The sequence below is a fragment of the Topomyia yanbarensis genome, chromosome 3 (assembly GCF_030247195.1).
Source record: "Topomyia yanbarensis strain Yona2022 chromosome 3, ASM3024719v1, whole genome shotgun sequence".
Classification (NCBI taxonomy): domain Eukaryota; kingdom Metazoa; phylum Arthropoda; class Insecta; order Diptera; family Culicidae; genus Topomyia; species Topomyia yanbarensis.
The window spans coordinates 59,734,417-59,751,108 of record NC_080672.1 but is presented as its reverse complement, the minus strand read 5'-3'; the positions used below and the strand labels follow the sequence as shown (position 1 = coordinate 59,751,108).

The window sequence follows — 16,692 nt, the reverse complement described above, 5'->3', positions numbered from 1 at the left end:
TTCAGAAAATTTGCTTCAATTTAATTGATTTGCAACTTTGTAGAACATTATGTAGCTGAATTTTACATATATAAAAAGTTGATACGTTGAACACCCCAACCACAAGGACCACCCTAATTCAACTAATATAAAAAAATCGGCAAGAAAGTTCTAAGAAAGTTTGCCGAAGATACTATATATCTAAAACTAACGGTTTAGGCGCAAACAGTTTTGTCTTCCTAAATACAGCTTTTGGACCATAGTGCATTGTTCAGTAGTTCAAGGAGGATTGTTTTCACGGACAGCGGAAGTCGCTGAAGCATGGAGTATCCCACCATATCGGGTCCCTAATGAGTAATACTCGTACGTTTGACTAGCGCCCATAATAGTTCATTAATGGTGATATCGATATTATACTTTTCGTTGGAGTCGAGTGATCGATACATACGCATTCGTTCGGTGTTTTATTTTTGTTTTTGAAAGGTTAGTGGATAGCTGGATATTGTTTGTAATATTTCGCCAGCTGTTCTGCAACTTCTTCGGAGCCATTCGTAAATCCATCCGCCCGCTTGAGTACCGAAGTATGCTGACGTCGACCGCCACGCAGGTATTTCACTGTGCGCCACAGCTCAGTAGTCGTATAGTTCGGTACGATTTTTTTCCACGAAGTCCTCCCAGGACTGCCGTTTGGCTGTTTTACCCGCTTTCCGCGCTGTTGCCTTCGCCTCCTGGAACATTCTCAAGGTTCAAGACTACTAAATTGCTAATCACTTGGGTTGCGTTATCGGAATGAGACCTCGCCCTTAAATCTCCCCTCTCCAGGTATTTTTGTAGCACCTCCAAAAGGATTCAATTCGTTGCCTAAATCGTTCCATTTCTGTTTTTGGAACTCTTTCCCCGTAATTACTAGAAATCCTTCAATACTCAATTCATTCATATCAGCTGCATAAATCGATAGTTAATTTCAATCTAGAATCATTCGATTATGAAGCTTTTGTTTAGGCAAAGAATATTTAAAAAGTGGAGATGTCGTAGTAAATAATTTGAAAGAAATCCTTACATCCGTCTGCATACCAAGTGAGCGCACTGACCGTAGCAAATATTGTGCATACCGATTTTGAGTCGTCCACCTGATACCCACCAGGAAAAACATTCACCGCTAACTTCCCGGAATATCACCTTACATTTACGATTATTTCCCGATGAATATTAAACAACTAGGCAAATTTTAAGGTGTGAAAAAAGAAGCGTCAAATTTGGTACCCTCACAATTGCACCAACAACCAAAAAGAGAAAACAAAGAAAGATTCGTTCTTTCTTCGAGAGACAAGGTCCTTTGCAAACAAATGTATCATTCCCAACGTCGTGGGACTAAAATGATCCTTGCACCAAACTTTTCAAGAAAAAGTAAATGGTACCTTTCCTTCCCGTTGCAGTGCCGCTTTCACTTCTAGGCTGGTCGGTCAGGTAAGTAAAAGCGACAAACAGCCGGTCGTTGCCGACGTCGGTTGATCAAAAGTAAGAATCGAATAGCAGGAATGCAAAGGGAAAATTAAGACAGAACATTGCCAGCCAAAGCGACGAGGTGTCAAGGAAATAAATATTTGCAATATTACTTGCGAACACCTACCTGCTTTCCGGACAGGTGTCGAAAAGTCCTCCAGCAGATCCTGCAGGGTACGTTTCTGACCGGCCTCGGTACTGGGTGCGACTAGTTTTTGCTGGTAGGAGCCGTCCTAGGGGGTAGTGAAGTAAAGTTTTGATTATTTAGTTGAATTCGAATCAATTCTTTAAAAGAAGTAACTAGAATGAAAAGTCAAATCTAATAAATTTCAAGGCTTACGACGTTTTTTTCAATATCAAACAAATTTGACATGAACAGCTTAAGTGTACTGCGCCCCTAAATTTAGGTAACTGCGCGCGCACTGATCGTTTCAAAGCTTGAAGAAAGCCAACGATCAGTTCGATACAATGCCACCATTTTTACTGGACCCAGAAACTGAGACAGGTTCTTGTCCCAACTACTGTCAGATCGTATATTTGGACAGCAGTTAATATCAGAACCTGACAGTTTCGTCTCAAATAATAATTGCATAAGGAAGCAATTTGATTTTTCTCGTAATTAAACCCCTGAAATGCTGCAAATCAATGGCTATCTTAATCAAAAGTTGGCTTAAAATTCTATATACAAATACAATACGGAAATGGTAATAAAATTTTTTTAATAACTTTTGGAAATGTTAACTGACAATAGCTAAGTTATTCTTGTTCACTTGCTTTTTGGTAAATTGTTTTAAATTGCATTTTTTCGAGCGTACTGAGCGAGAGCTTATGCACATATTAATTGTAATTTTGTTAAAGCTAATACACTACTAGAAAAAGATCTTTGCTGATAACTTTTGCGCAAATTATTAACAGGCTATTTCGTAAATCTGTTCCATGTATATAGGGTATCTCATGAAACATAGAACTGACATGCGATTATGGTCAGATTAGACAAACTAATTTTGCCACTTCATAATATATTTTTGAGACAGTGACATCATAAAATAGCTTGAGAATGTTAAAAAAGCTACCTTCATATGGCGTTGCTAAGTTGAACTACTAACATTTGTTAAGAAACTTACTCACCTCGGCATAACATCTAACTGGAATGTGCTTGAATCCGTCCTGGTCCGGAATGGGTTCCATTAGTCTACGGTTGACGGCCCAAAATTGATCAAACTTATCTGAAATTGTAGATAATTAAACAAATCAATTGTAATTCGAATAAGTGTACTAAGTGCGCCACTAATTCAACCCGAAAATTGAACACTTCATTTCGCGATAATCCATGTATTCACAAAAAGAAAAAATGATAAAACGTTCTCTAAAATTGGGTTTAGTGCATTAGATTTAAATACAACGAATTGAATCCACGAGCATCGAATTGAGATTTCAATTTTAGACGATCAAACCCGATTCGTATTATTTTGCAGACGTCATCGATCGTTCAAATTAGATTTGTTCGAGACGGTAATCCGCCCGAAAAACATTTTGGATTTGAATCCAGAAATTGTAATTGAAAAGTACTCTCTGGTCAAACAAAAAACCGGTCTACGTAAAATATTAGTTAAAAAGCAGTTTTGCCAAAATTTTAAAGTTCCAATGCCATCCGTTACCAGCATCAGCGAAACAGCCATCGCAAAACTGATCCTCCTTAATCAACCACCCTACTCACCGTTAACTAATCCTAACCATAACTGATTGTGATCCTTTTTCTGCATCGCTGAAACGACCTGACCGCGATGTTTCAGCACGTCGGCTTCCTTTAGACTAGACATGAAATGCGCCTCCACGATGTCCCTGCAAATGTGACAAAATTAATCCCCCCACATTACATTTCAAACCAACCCTAGTAGCTACTTATTCGGACACCGAAACAGTACTTCCTCGGGGAACTTGGAAAAGTGAACTGTGATGTGCCAGGGCAGAATGGCTTCGCTGCCGATTAGAAGATCGAATAGCACACCTTTGATACGAAGAAACATCGTTTTAAATAAAAACGCTAAAGCTACATTTTGAACAGTATCTAACCTATCGGATAGTGCCACTTGAGAGGCGTCCCGTTACAGTCAAGCCACATTTCGCCATCCTGCAGCTCGTTGGATACGAACTTCAAAAAGTGTTTACGAACCTGAAGCCGGAAGAAAATCATATTATTATCATCCTCGCTAAGGTACCTTAACTCATACTAATCAAACCTTTTCGGTCACCAGCGGAAAGTAGCTCAATCTCGGTATGAGCAGGAAAAATTCATCCGGTGTGACATCCGTCTCGTCCGGCGAAAGCTGAAAGTGGATAGGGATTTTGCCTTCCCAAATTTCCCGCAGAATTTCTCGGTCGTTAGCCATTGCCGTCCAAGGCCACCACTTGACTAACACCTAGCACACTAGCAATCTTGAACACTATAAGTAATTAAAATTGAATCCTTTCTACTAGCAGATCCCAAAAGAATTGAAAATTTCACGTCCGACGATATTGAATCAATAAATTACACAAAATTATGAGCAATGATTTGTTTTTGTTTTACTTGACCACTGCGATGAATATGAGTGCGTGCGCAAATTGTCAAAAGTATCGAAAAATGCACTGAAACCAAACTGCCATTTTCTTCCGATCCAGGTAAGCGCGTCTACTCTTTTGAGCGACTGTTGCGCTGCCCAAGCGGTGAGTTTGAAACTAATTACAGATAGGCGGGATAAATACATAAAAACTCGATAAAAACACAACGCTTTTACTTTGTTGTCGCTTTCGATTCAAAACGATTTTATTTTGCTTGGAAAAAGAAGTTAGCTATTCAGACAGCGATTAATATTGACTATTTTAGAGATACCACAGACTCGATTCGAAATGTGTGTGAAAACCCGCTATTCCAATGTCTGTTATCTGTGGAGATACTCTGATACCCACTGAGACGTCCAAAAAATTGTTTCAAAATCGTTCAACACGGGTCCAACGATGGACGTTTGTTTAACGGTTATTTGGACGTTGTCCAAATTGGTCCAACGAACGTCTTTCATAGAACGATTTGGAAACCAACCGTTCTTAGTATGGGCAAATACAAATTTATACATATTTGTATTTGGCTGGAGTGAAGGTAAGCAAATGTAACTTAAAAATCGGCTATTCCATGGAGACCAAAGGGTATCGTTTCGCCGATCGTGAGTCTAACCAGATAACTGAGCCGAGATGCTCGCTTCATCGAGCTCGGCAATGGATCATCTTTGGTGGATTATCCGATTGCTGCTGAGGAGGAGCAGCATGTAACTGTTGAAAGAGTGAAGATGCTACCGCAGAAGGTAAACAGTGAAGAAAAAATGAATGTGGAAACATCACAAAGTGATCCTCTAGAAGAACGTCGACTTGAAAAAGGAAGTGATAGTGAAAGTGATAAAAGTGTGTACGACTCTTTAAGTGAAAATGAAGAGCTGAGAGATTGTGAACTTCGACGATCTGCTAGGAAGACTCGTGGTGCTGTGCCTCAGCATTTAAACGACTACGTGCTAGGCATTGCAGCAGGAAGTGCGGAATGTATGCAAGAAGAGCCTAACAGTGTTGAAGAAGCCAAGCACAGTCATGCGTGGCGCAATGCAATGGCCGATGAACTTGAGTCACATCGTCAGAATGAAACGTGGGAACTAGTTTCACCACCGAAAGGTCGTAAAATAATCGGTTCGAAATGGGTTTTTAAGGTGAAGAAGAACGAATTTGGACAAGTTGTGAAGTGTAAGGCCCGCATTGTGGCGCAAGGCTACGCGCAAAAATACGGCATTGATTTTGATCAAGTGTATGCTCCAGTGACACAACAAGCTACGTTCCGTACGTTTCTCGCTGTTGCCGCAAAGAAAGGACTCGTCGTTAAACATCTCGACATTAAGACGGCCTACTTGAATGCGGAACTCGAAGAAGAAGTGTTTATGAAACAACCACCGGGTTATGTTGTGCCAGGAGAGGAAGAGCTAGTCTGTCGTCTCAAACGCAGCATTTATGGTCTGCGTCAGTCAGCGAGATGTTGGAACCAAAAGCTGCAGAGTGTTCTTGGTCGGCTTGGTTTCCAACAGTCTACAGCAGATCGGTGTTTATTCGTCAAAAAGGAACGTGGTACAACTGTTTTTCTATTGGTTTACGTGGACGATATCCTCGTCGCAACAGCCGATACAGAGGAGATGAAGCGAATAATTGAAGCTCTCAACATCGAATTTGAGTTAACTTGTCTGGGAGACGTGCATCACTTCTTGGGTATGGAAGTAAAACGTGAAGAAGGTGTGTTCAAGCTTCGTTTGCTTACTTATACTGAACAGCTGATCGACAGATTCGGGATGAGCCAGGCTAAAGCGTCAAAATGCCCGATGGATCCTGGGTATGTCAAAACTGTTGATGCGAGCGATGACTTTGAGAATGTGACTCTGTACCGAAGTTTAGTGGGTGGTCTGCTTTATCTTGCGGCATGTGCTCGACCGGATAAAGCGGCAAGTGCGGCCATTCTCAGACGAAAGTTTGCGAAGCCTTCGGAACGAGATTGGACGGCTGTCAAACGTGTACTGCGTTATCTGCAAGGCACGAAGAAGTATTACCTACATTTGAGAGTGGGTGACGAGAGTGTTCTATCTGGATACAGCGATTCGGACTGGGCAGATGATGTAGAGACGCGACGGTCAACGACGGGATTCGTTTTTAAATTCGGCGACGGTGCGGTCACTTGGGCTAGCAGACGTCAGACAAATGTTACACTCAGTTCCATGGAGGCCGAGTATATCGCACTCTGCGAAGCATGCCAAGATGCAATCTGGCTCAGAAATCTCCTGCGTGATTTAGACGAAGAACAGTTTAAGCCGACAATATTGAGAGAGTACAATCAGAGCTGTATAACGTTCATTAAGACAGGACGGTCGAGTCGAAAGTCGAAGCATATCGACACGAAGGAGCGTTTCGTGGAAGAGCTTTGCAGTAGCGGACAGTTAACGCTGGAGTACTGTCCGACGGATGTTATGGCAGCTGATGTATTAACCAAGCCTCACGGACCAACAAAACTCGAGCGTTTCCGGGAGATGTTTGGGATCTCATCGTAAAGTGGCTGCACATTGAGGAGGAGTGTTGGGGATCAACAATGATTACGCCCTTTTGAAATGTAGCATTATTTTGCGCACCTCTAGCTAAATCTGGCAACAACAAATAACCCATCATTAAACGAACAAAGTTGTTTGCCGCGTCGTGAAGAACGCACGGTTTTAGTTTTTCTTTCTCGCTGAATAAAAAGTGAAGTTTTCTCAACGTAGTTCGTTGTGTTTTACTCGCGGTTTATTTTCGAGTGATCCGTTTCCTCTGATCCACTAGAGACTGACTAGTGTCCGCCGCGTGTTTGTTACTCTGCTCGTCGTCGTGCGGTTCCGGAAAACCTGTGTCCCGCTGTCGATAGTCCGACAAATACTCTCTAGTATTGACAAAAATATTGAACGTGTGAGGACCGCTATATATAATGCAATATTCAGACAGATGAACAAGCAGCACCCCGCCTATGTTAAATATAGCATCCCCGTGTACATCGAAAACAACACTGTAGAAGCTCGCGTCCATGATTTTGCTCCGTGTACTCCTGATAGCGTAATTTAAAAATATTTTCGAAAATTCGGAGAAATAGACTCATTCCTAATGGTGTTCGTGTGCTGAGAATAACCAACACAGCATTACCGGCCGGGGCCTTTCCCTTTTTTACCTTTAGGAACAGCTGACATGCCACTAATCCAATTCGGTGCGGTGGACACTTTTTCAATTATATCAAAATCTCGCTCCTCCATTTCTGCAAGCCTTTATCTAGCTATTTCCCGATATGCTGCTGGAACGTTGAAGTAAGCATTTCTGACCGGTGAAAAAGTTTCGTTGACGTTAAATTTAACAACGACACCTGGCATCTTCGGGAAAGATTTGAACTTTGGAAATTGCTTACAATAGACCTTTCTTGTCAGACCTGACCCCATTTTTTCTTATTTTTTATCGATAGTTTTCATATTTTTATAAATTTCCGTTTCCGTTTAAACGAGGCTTTTAGAATAATTCCTGGATTTTTCATGAAATTTTAAAAATTGCAAATTGCAAGAATGTTGAATATTTTTTTCACCAAAGCAAGAATGGTGAGTCGCAAAATATGCGTTTCGGCAGCACTGTTCAGTATATTTTGTATCATTTTATCGGGAACACTGTAAATGAAGTGGTGAATCGCGGTACTATATTCATTCATAACTGAGTGAACTTCGCTCTGTCAAAATGGCTTTTTGTAAACAAAGTCTGCATGAAAATGTTTAACCTCACTTTCCTGACAGTTTCGGAGAGCTTGTTTCCATGGACTGATTCCACTCAGCACAAGGAACTCGGTTCAAATTGCTTTTAGATTCTAATACTATGTAAACAAGCTCGCCGACTCATTTTTTGAGCATTTTTACTGAGATGACTTCATCTTGTAATATTCCAACGCCGTCCAATTGCCATCGACCAAGCCAACCTTGCCAAACGGACAAAACCCAGCTAAGTCCTTTTTAGATGAACCTACAAAACATAATGTTCTACGCTAGGTGGTAGGTTGGCTGCGAATTGGACGATTTCATGATTCAAGCTGACGTCAAACACTGGCCGTTCACCGTTGTTAACTATTGCAGCAAATCAAAGAACGAGGTCGAGTTTCAGCCGAAAATGAACCGGAACTCTGGCTGGTTCTAGTTAATATACCGGCTCCAGTGACACAGCCGATTCCAACTTGAATCGGTTGTGTCGCTGGTGCCGCAATATTAAGTGGAACCAGCCAGAATTCCGGCCGAACATAACTGGGTAGAGTTCTTTAGAGTAAATTGACTAAAAATTCATGTCATTGGAGCTTCAGAAATACTCTAACTTGTTGAAAACCTGTTTAGATTACCAGCACTGTGCCAAAGCTGGTAAAGAAAAACCAACCGCCAGCATACGAGGGATCACGAAGTAATGTATAAATAACCAAAAGTGTTAACATAGCTGGGTTAAGAAATCATCAAAATAAAGCAATGTTGCTGTGTATTTGTTATTTCTCTGAGAATTAGAAACAAAAAAAACAAACGGCATAGTCATTACTGATTAGAAGTAAACCGAATAACTTTACCACATTAACTGAATGTTTAAAAAGATATTTACATACAAAAATGAAGGCTTTCTTTCAATATTGATGATGAATAAGAATTGATTAACATTAGGTTTTATTGTTTTATTGCACAAGTGTCACGAATAATGAATCAAATTTGTAACAATTTTACGTACCAGAAAGCAACCTTTGCTGCTACCTCTAGTACAGCCGCTGGAAACTTGCTATTGTGGATTTAATGTGCAGCGAGCGAAGGTTCAGCCAGTGCTTTTTCAGCAGCGAAATTGATGGACAGATGTACATTCAGATCCAGCTCGACCGAAGTCATTTTGAAGTGTCCAACAGCAACCGACAGGCACAAGACCTTTTTCATCTGGAATTTGATGGTTACCTTGACTTCGTCGATCCTCTACGTCATCGATTCGCTGTGCGCCAACAGACTGGGGAACTTGCCAGCCTTGTTAAGACCCGGGCAGAGCAGACAGGGAATCTGCTAGACCAGTGATTTGGATGATAGGAAGGCATCATACTTCTTAGCTTGCTTCTTTACCAGCATTATGTTCTTCTTAATCTTCTTAAGAGGCTTGGCATCATGTATAAAACATTGCTTTTACTTCATGGCAGTGCTGCTGATCACCAAAAACATAAACCTACATTTTCAGACGCATAATGTACTTTAACCTGGAAAGAGAGAAACAAAATCCTCCATTAGTCATTTGGACAGTAAAAATAGAACTGATCTCATCGGCGAAAATCTGTCCAACACCAACTCACCTCCGGTACCGGTTTTAACAACCTGAGCGCAGATCCGTTCCCTCAAAACAAGGCGATTTCCTGATATCAGTACCCATAAGCAATCCGAGTGAATGACAAGCGTATCACTTCCAGTGTCCGATATTAGATATGAACCTACTTGACTACCGGAGAAGTGTGTCGTTTTGGGGATCCTAGCTCTTCAGACCAATCTCGAGTTGCACCGTTTGTAGGAAGCGAAGATGGTTCACTCTTCAACACCTCATTGACGCACTCATACAGAATGTTCTTCGATACGATAGCCAGAAATCGGACTGAAAATATACACGATTTCGCTGAAACTCATTTTGCCGAAATTGATATGCAGGTTAAAAAATTAATGTTATAAACAAAAATCATGCCAATAAACAGAGCACTGAAATTTAAAAAAATACTCACGTCAATTTGCTACAGCTATCCGCACTCAGTCGTCACTGCACGAGAAAAGAGAACAAATCTCGACAGACATATGATTACGGCCTAAAAGCCAACTGTCAAAATCCACTTCAAATGGAAATTCCAGACAAACCGTTACTAGTCGAGCACAGTTCACAACAGTTTATGAAAGAGAAAATTTTTCTCTTTCATTTACTACCAACATCTGTGATTGGCGTGTAACAGTTTGTCCGGAATTTCCATTCAAAGTGGATTTTGACAGTTGGATTTTAGGCCGTAATCATATGTTTATCGAGAAATCCTGTTGCTCTGTGTTGGTGTTTACCGTCTATCTCTACACCGAGCAAAATTTACATTGAATTTCCATAAATAAGACTTATGACTTTCAGATATAAGGTTTTTTAATGAATTTTATAAGTCTGTCTTATGATTTGGAGGAAAAATTATCGAAATGTGTCTCTTACTATTTTCATAAGACAGTCTTATGTAATTCTTGTAAATATCCGAATGAACGCCATAGGTGCCCATTTATGAAAATTGATAACATTTCTAAGTATAAAATATGGTAGAAATAGTGGTTTTCATAAAACAGTCTTATGAAATTCATCACAATGTTTGAATGAATGCTATAAGTTTTTTATGGATATTTATATAAAAATTAGAACATGGCTCACATTTCTCGAGCGTTTTTAATAGAGTTAAAAAATTGACTGTCAAAATAAACCTTGGGAGGAAATTCGGGACAAAGAAACCGCCAAGGGTAGATCCCACCAGAAGATTGAAGAGAAAACTCATTCATTAAACATTAAAATTTGTACGTAATGAATAACGGTTCGTCGGTATTTCCCGGGAAACTGGATTTAGGCAGTGAGATTTACTACTGAATGATAATGATTATTACTTCTCAAATGACTTGGCTAGTTGGCCTTCTATGCCAGTACTGAATTCATAAGATGCAATTACGAACTTTTCACAAAAGTGATGTTAAAGAAAAATAAAATATAATTTTATAGAATCAATAACATATCTCATATGGGCTTCATAAGAAAAACTTCTTTAACGCATATATTGGAGCGGAGTCAAAAGACTGTCTTATGGAATACATGAAATTCTCAGGTGCTTTTTCCTTAGTGTACAGTTTGAGCACTGATGTTTTTGACAGTGTTGAATGAATTATTGTATCGCGGTTGCCAGATCGATTTATGCAATAGCATGCAGTATGAAGCTGAAAAGTCTACAAACTTCTGCAAGATACTTGAGGGAGGAAAGGAGTGCGATGATTTTTTAAATAATCCGAAATTTTAAATACTTCATGAAATTTAATGATAAAGGCTTTGTATTACGAAATATCTGAAGTCTGCACAAAATCTGCAGTGTAATTGAAAAATCTGCAGATTTTCTGATAAATTTGGAGATCTGGCATCTTATTTTCATTCCCCACCTGAAATTCATCCAAATGGTGAAAAAATATGGGGAAATGAGGCAAGATAGATCATCAGCATATGGGGTGAAATGGGCAGTTCGTAGATTTTTTGATTTTATCAATAGTTAGAGGCTCTTAAACATCGCGGCAATATGAAATTTCGACTCAGGGATAAAAAAGGAAGCATTTCAGCAAATAAAATTTTTTGACAAGAAACCTCTATTACTCACGGATAGTCTTACTGTTAACAGTCCTAGGTCGCAGGCGGTGAATCGACCTAGTAAGGATCGATTCCTAACTGTGATTCTTGTTTCAGTGTATCCCAACCGTTACCACACAGTGCGTTTATGTCGGCTCCTGAATTTATCAAAAGCTAGAAAGGCTTTGAGTGACCAATAATACACCTAATCAAAACAGCCTCGAGTGAGAGGGCATTAATCTCCTGAAAAATAGATGAATAGTCCAAAACGAGAAGGATCTTTATTTTCCAAACATTTGTATCAACTTTTTACGATCGTATTTTACCTGGTCATTGTGGTCAGATACATTATGGTTTTCGTTGGACTGGTCCCGGCGAATGTTTCTTACGTGCCTCGAGCAACACGCCGTGGCGAAAAGACCTATCAACCCACACTTATTGCAATTTCGAGAGAGTGCTGGGCATGTTTCAAAACGATGAGACATATAATGGCACCTAGAACACCGTGCTCGACGACCGGGTAGACGTGTTGAACTATTACGGGAAGGTTCAGGTTGTGGTACGTCCCGTGAAGCAGAGCTTGTTCGTCTAAGCTTTGTTTTCTATAATCGTCGGCGGCATCCCTCCAATACAATTACGTCGGCATGATACGTTGGACCTTGTTCTCTGGCGGGTTGCGGACTGGACAAAAAAATATGTCTCGTGTCCATAGGTTCTGGAGGATTTAGCTAGGTTTTGATTCGACATCCCCTGCTCTGGCCATCCGCTCTTGGTCCAAAAACCCATATCCGCAAAGATTCACTTTCTCGACAATAACCGACTCTTCCAGTCGAAAAGGGCAAGTTGCTGGCTAACGGGGGGCTATTTGCCAACTCGGATGCGCTAATTGCCCTTCAATTTGCCAGCAAATTGCTGGCAATTAGGGGGCTATTTCAAATGCAACATTTGGGCGATTTGCCGCCGCCATTTTTTAGCCGCTCTACCCGCCCTTTAATCGCCCCCAAATCATCCAGGGAACGCGCCATTTAATCGCCCTTAATTGCCTAATATGAAAATTACAAATATTACTTATTTTCGGATACATTATCTACTCACATAAACTTATCACTACACTAGGTATTTACCACCAAACTATAGGAAGAATCAATAGTGAAATTGGCATTGCACACCAAAACTTACCACAATCTGACTTTTATTAAGAGTTTAGGTCAGATATCTTGTTCCACTATATTTACACACGATTCCACAATTTCAAACATTCGTTGGATAAATGAAGTGCACTAGACAAACAAAATACAAGCGAGAACACGCCAGTCGTTTAAAAAAATATTTTAAGCTTAAGCCAAACATGAACCGCCATGTTTGAAAAACGCAAATACAACCAAGTCCTTTTCAGCCGCCAGAAAATTTGTCTAAGTGTTGAAATTGCCTTTAAATCGCATTCGCAAATTGCATTTGCTCCTAGGGGCAATTAGCACAGGCGAGTTGAGTTAAACGTCAAACTGTTTAAAGTACGATTCAGACGATACATCAGCTTCCGTCAACGTCAACGGAACGTCACCGTTCCGTCAGGATAAGTTTAATACTTTTCTGTTGTGCCCGTTCACACATGCCGTACGTCAAAACGTTCCGAGCCGTTGATGTTGTGTGTGAATGCCTCCATTTAACTGCATGTAACTTATCCTGACGGAACGGTGACGTTCCGTTGACGTTGACGGAAGCTGATGTATCGTCTGAATCGTACTTAAATCGCCTGACCATGTTCGTCCGCATTTTTTTGACAGGGTTACCTCACTTGGTGTTGTTCTGTGCTTTTGTCCGTCATAGACTTGAGATGTGAATAGATATTACTAGAAAAACTCTAGTAAGAGAACCACGGAGAGAAAAACAGCATTTTTGGCAACGTATGTCCCGGCATTGTATGGCAACACGTCCAATGTTATAAGGATAGGCAATGTTCGATTGGATCCCTTTTTTGACAGCTAAACGCGAATCCAATCGATTTAAAATGGAGTTTCCACAGTTCTCTTTCTAGAGTTTTTCTAGATATTACTGATAAATTTAGTGTAGCAATCTGTCTCTGTCATGTTCGGACGTAGCTTCTATAACTTATGGTTTTTCCGACAAGCTTCGGCAGCAGGTTCATTAAACACTGCTACGTACCGTACTGTCGACGTCGTTGGTAGCTAGATGGACCGGCGAGCGCTAGCTGATCGTTTTACGGCTCCGGAATTGTTGCTACGATGACCTCGTGCAAGATGGCGATGGCTGGTTCCTTCGGGCATGTGGTACAATGCTGTAATGTTGGTTAAGATGGCGGACCCAGAAGGCCTTCTGGACAAGGCTTCCTTCGTTGGAGAGATCGGTTGGCGACAGACGAGACCGACTTTTGCCAGTCCGAGAAGGGTACCTTTGTCCCCGGTTTTCGCCGACAACCAGAGGACTGAACGATGGTCTTTTGCGGTTAGACGTAGGTGACCGTTAAGTTACTTAGGCCAATGCCGCATCCGGGAGTTCGCAAAAGTTCAAGAATGCCAAACTATGGTAGGTATCAAATCGCTTCTATGGCGAAGTGAACAATAATCCCTGTATTAGGGCTGGGCAACTCAATGATCTTAGTAGGCAACAAGATGGCCTCTTACTCTAGTTACCTGAATGACTGGCAGGGCATATTTCTTGAGCATTTTTTCAAAAAGACATCTACAATGAGTGAATTTCATTGTTTACTTTCTCTTCTGTTATTAATTCGATCGCTTTAACATTTATCCTTCAACTCTTTGCATAATATGCTAGTCAAAACTACCGTCTTTCGATCTGTACTGTAAAATAATTGAAAAGTAACGCGGTAATAATCGAAAGAGAAAGTAAACAAAGAGAGACATTGTAGATATGTCGTTTTGAATAAAAGCTCTAGATTTCTGTACGAAGAAAACATACAGTGAAAAAAATGTCATTTTTCAGAAAAAACGGAAATTAGTGTTTAAAATTTAATTTGCAAAAAATCCCAATTTTTTTCTAATTTTTTATATTTTGTAAACGAAACCTAAAGAGAAAAGAAACATTTTGAATGCGATTGTATGGGGCTGGACGTTGTTGGCTCGAATCGAAACTTGTCGAAAGTAAACAAGGCTCATTTCATATCGTTAAACTGGCGCCCAGGTGGTGAAGTCGTTAGAATTCAACTGGGTGCTGGAGCGTTGCCAGAAAATTTTTATTTCCCAGATTAAATTTTAGGAAACTTCCCAGTCAAGCTCAGCCGGAATGCTGGCTGGTTCTAATTCGTATTCCGGCTTCAGTGACACAACCGATTCTAGCTAGAATCCGTTGTGTTACTGGTGCCGGAAAACAAATTAGAACCAGCTGGAACTTTTACTAGTTCAATTCACGCAGAATAAACAAATTAACCAATCAAGCTTCCTTTATAGCGAATGCGAATAGCCGGACCTTTCGTTTGACTTCTTCCATCAAGTTTTCAATAGCCTCCCTGGAACGCCAGGTTGCTTTGAGCTGCATCTCGCTGATAATTTTCTGGCGCGTTTCCCAAGTAACCATAAGCATTAAGCCATTGCACTATATTGGCTATACATTTGCACTAATGTTGCATTGAAACTCCATTATAGCATTAACAATGCAATAAAACTCTATATTAGCATCAATAATGCATAACTGCACAGCCGACATATAGCATTATCGCTTGCTCTATATGTGTATATAAAGCTGATATAACGCGTACATGCTTCAAGGATCTTTAAAGCATGTAAGCTTTACAAGTGCATTTAATGCCATTATAGAGCAAATAAAAAGCCGATTTAATGCTATTGTAATGCTGTGGGTTTATTTGTTATGCAACTCTTCTTGAAGATTATATTCGGCATATTTCATTTCAATCGAACATATGCAATATAGTCCTGAGAGCAAACGCAGCGCACTTACCGTGAAGGACGAGGCAAGGTACCTCAGTTGGAGACTTACTAAAGGTAATTTTCGTAAAATTGTCATATCATGTCAGAACGAAAACCCATTAAGGATATTTATTACAATGTATTAAAAGAGAGACAATTACGGTTTTGAACAGAACATTTTATTTTAATTTTTTTCCTTTTTGCTCATCATACCGAAAGGAAATATAAGAAATGGTATTAAAACCATGGCGGACGATGACAGCCAGCTGAAGCTTTTTAATAGCATTAGTAATGCTAATATAAGGCTTTAAAATTTGACATTTGTGCGCTGGTGCTATATAATAGCATTAGTACTGCAGAAACGAGTTGTCAATCTAGGCACAGTAATAGCACTATATTTCGCCTTTTCTGGCATAATACCACCATTATATAAGTATTAAGGGCTTCACAGCTCTATAAGACTGCATTATATGTGGATCTAAAGCAGATATTAGACTACGTTATAATGCTTATTGGTTACTTGGGCGCTTGCGAATGCCCAATATTTTTCTATTCGGTGATGCTTTGGTATTCTGGGAGAGTTCATGTCATTGGGTATAACTTGGACGTTGTTCGCTGCATACCACTTCATGACCTTTTTGACGTAGGACTACGTCTTTGTTTTCGATATGGGAGTGCACTTTGCAAATTCTACAAAAATGGTATGTAACGAAAAGTGGTCCAATTTTAAACGCATATAATTCAGCCATCTCACGATAAATATTCAAAATTTTTGCACAAATCGCCCCAAAATACTTCTGAGAATAGATTCCAATAGATAAACCTAAAGATTTTTGATATCATGGCATAAAAAATTTAAATAATATACAACGTTGTCAAAATATCGCGCATTTACACCAAGCAGATGGCGCTTCCCAAGCCCGGTACGACAGATTTGTGTACCTAGCGCGCTACGCTTCTATGAATCATCGACTATTTAAAGAACGGATTTGGCCGGACAAGCTCAGTTGCCTGTTGAACGGCAGGCGAAGCAGATCACTGCGCTGTGTGTTTTCACAGCCAGTGTAGCTGAGTGAAAAGTCCGTTACACTGCTTGTGGAGGTACGCTATCCAGTGCTATACTTTCTGTGTTGTGCTCGTTTCCAGAGTTTTTTCACAATTTTTGATCACAGATGGTAGATTTTTGGCATTTTGATGAAAGATAGATTTTTGGAAATATTATGATTTTTTACAGATTTTTCGGAAATTTGTCAGATTTTTTTTCCTGTTTCAGTTATCACAGATGGTAAAATTATATTTTTGACCGAAACACAGATTTCAATGTGGCATCCCTGTTTGTTAACGGATGCATGCGTAA

At 40.1% G+C, this 16,692-nt stretch overlaps 1 protein-coding gene and 1 pseudogene across 1 annotated transcript in view; both read right to left on the bottom strand.

Moving 5' to 3' along the window:
* The window catches only part of LOC131689557 (autophagy protein 5), an 81,001-nt gene extending 76,927 nt beyond the window's left edge, over positions 1–4,074 (bottom strand). Inside the window, exons 1-6 of the mRNA XM_058974747.1 lie at positions 3,723–4,074; positions 3,556–3,655; positions 3,385–3,490; positions 3,200–3,324; positions 2,611–2,708; positions 1,610–1,715 (exon numbers count right to left, since the gene is read on the bottom strand). Of these exons, the coding sequence (XP_058830730.1) occupies positions 1,610–1,715; positions 2,611–2,708; positions 3,200–3,324; positions 3,385–3,490; positions 3,556–3,655; positions 3,723–3,872 (685 nt within the window). The 5' untranslated portion in view covers positions 3,873–4,074. The remainder of the gene's footprint in view (positions 1–1,609; positions 1,716–2,610; positions 2,709–3,199; positions 3,325–3,384; positions 3,491–3,555; positions 3,656–3,722) is intronic.
* Positions 4,075–8,765: 4,691 nt separating this feature from the next.
* LOC131689547 (large ribosomal subunit protein uL1-like) lies at positions 8,766–9,282 on the bottom strand (annotated as a pseudogene).
* Positions 9,283–16,692: the final 7,410 nt, after the last annotated feature.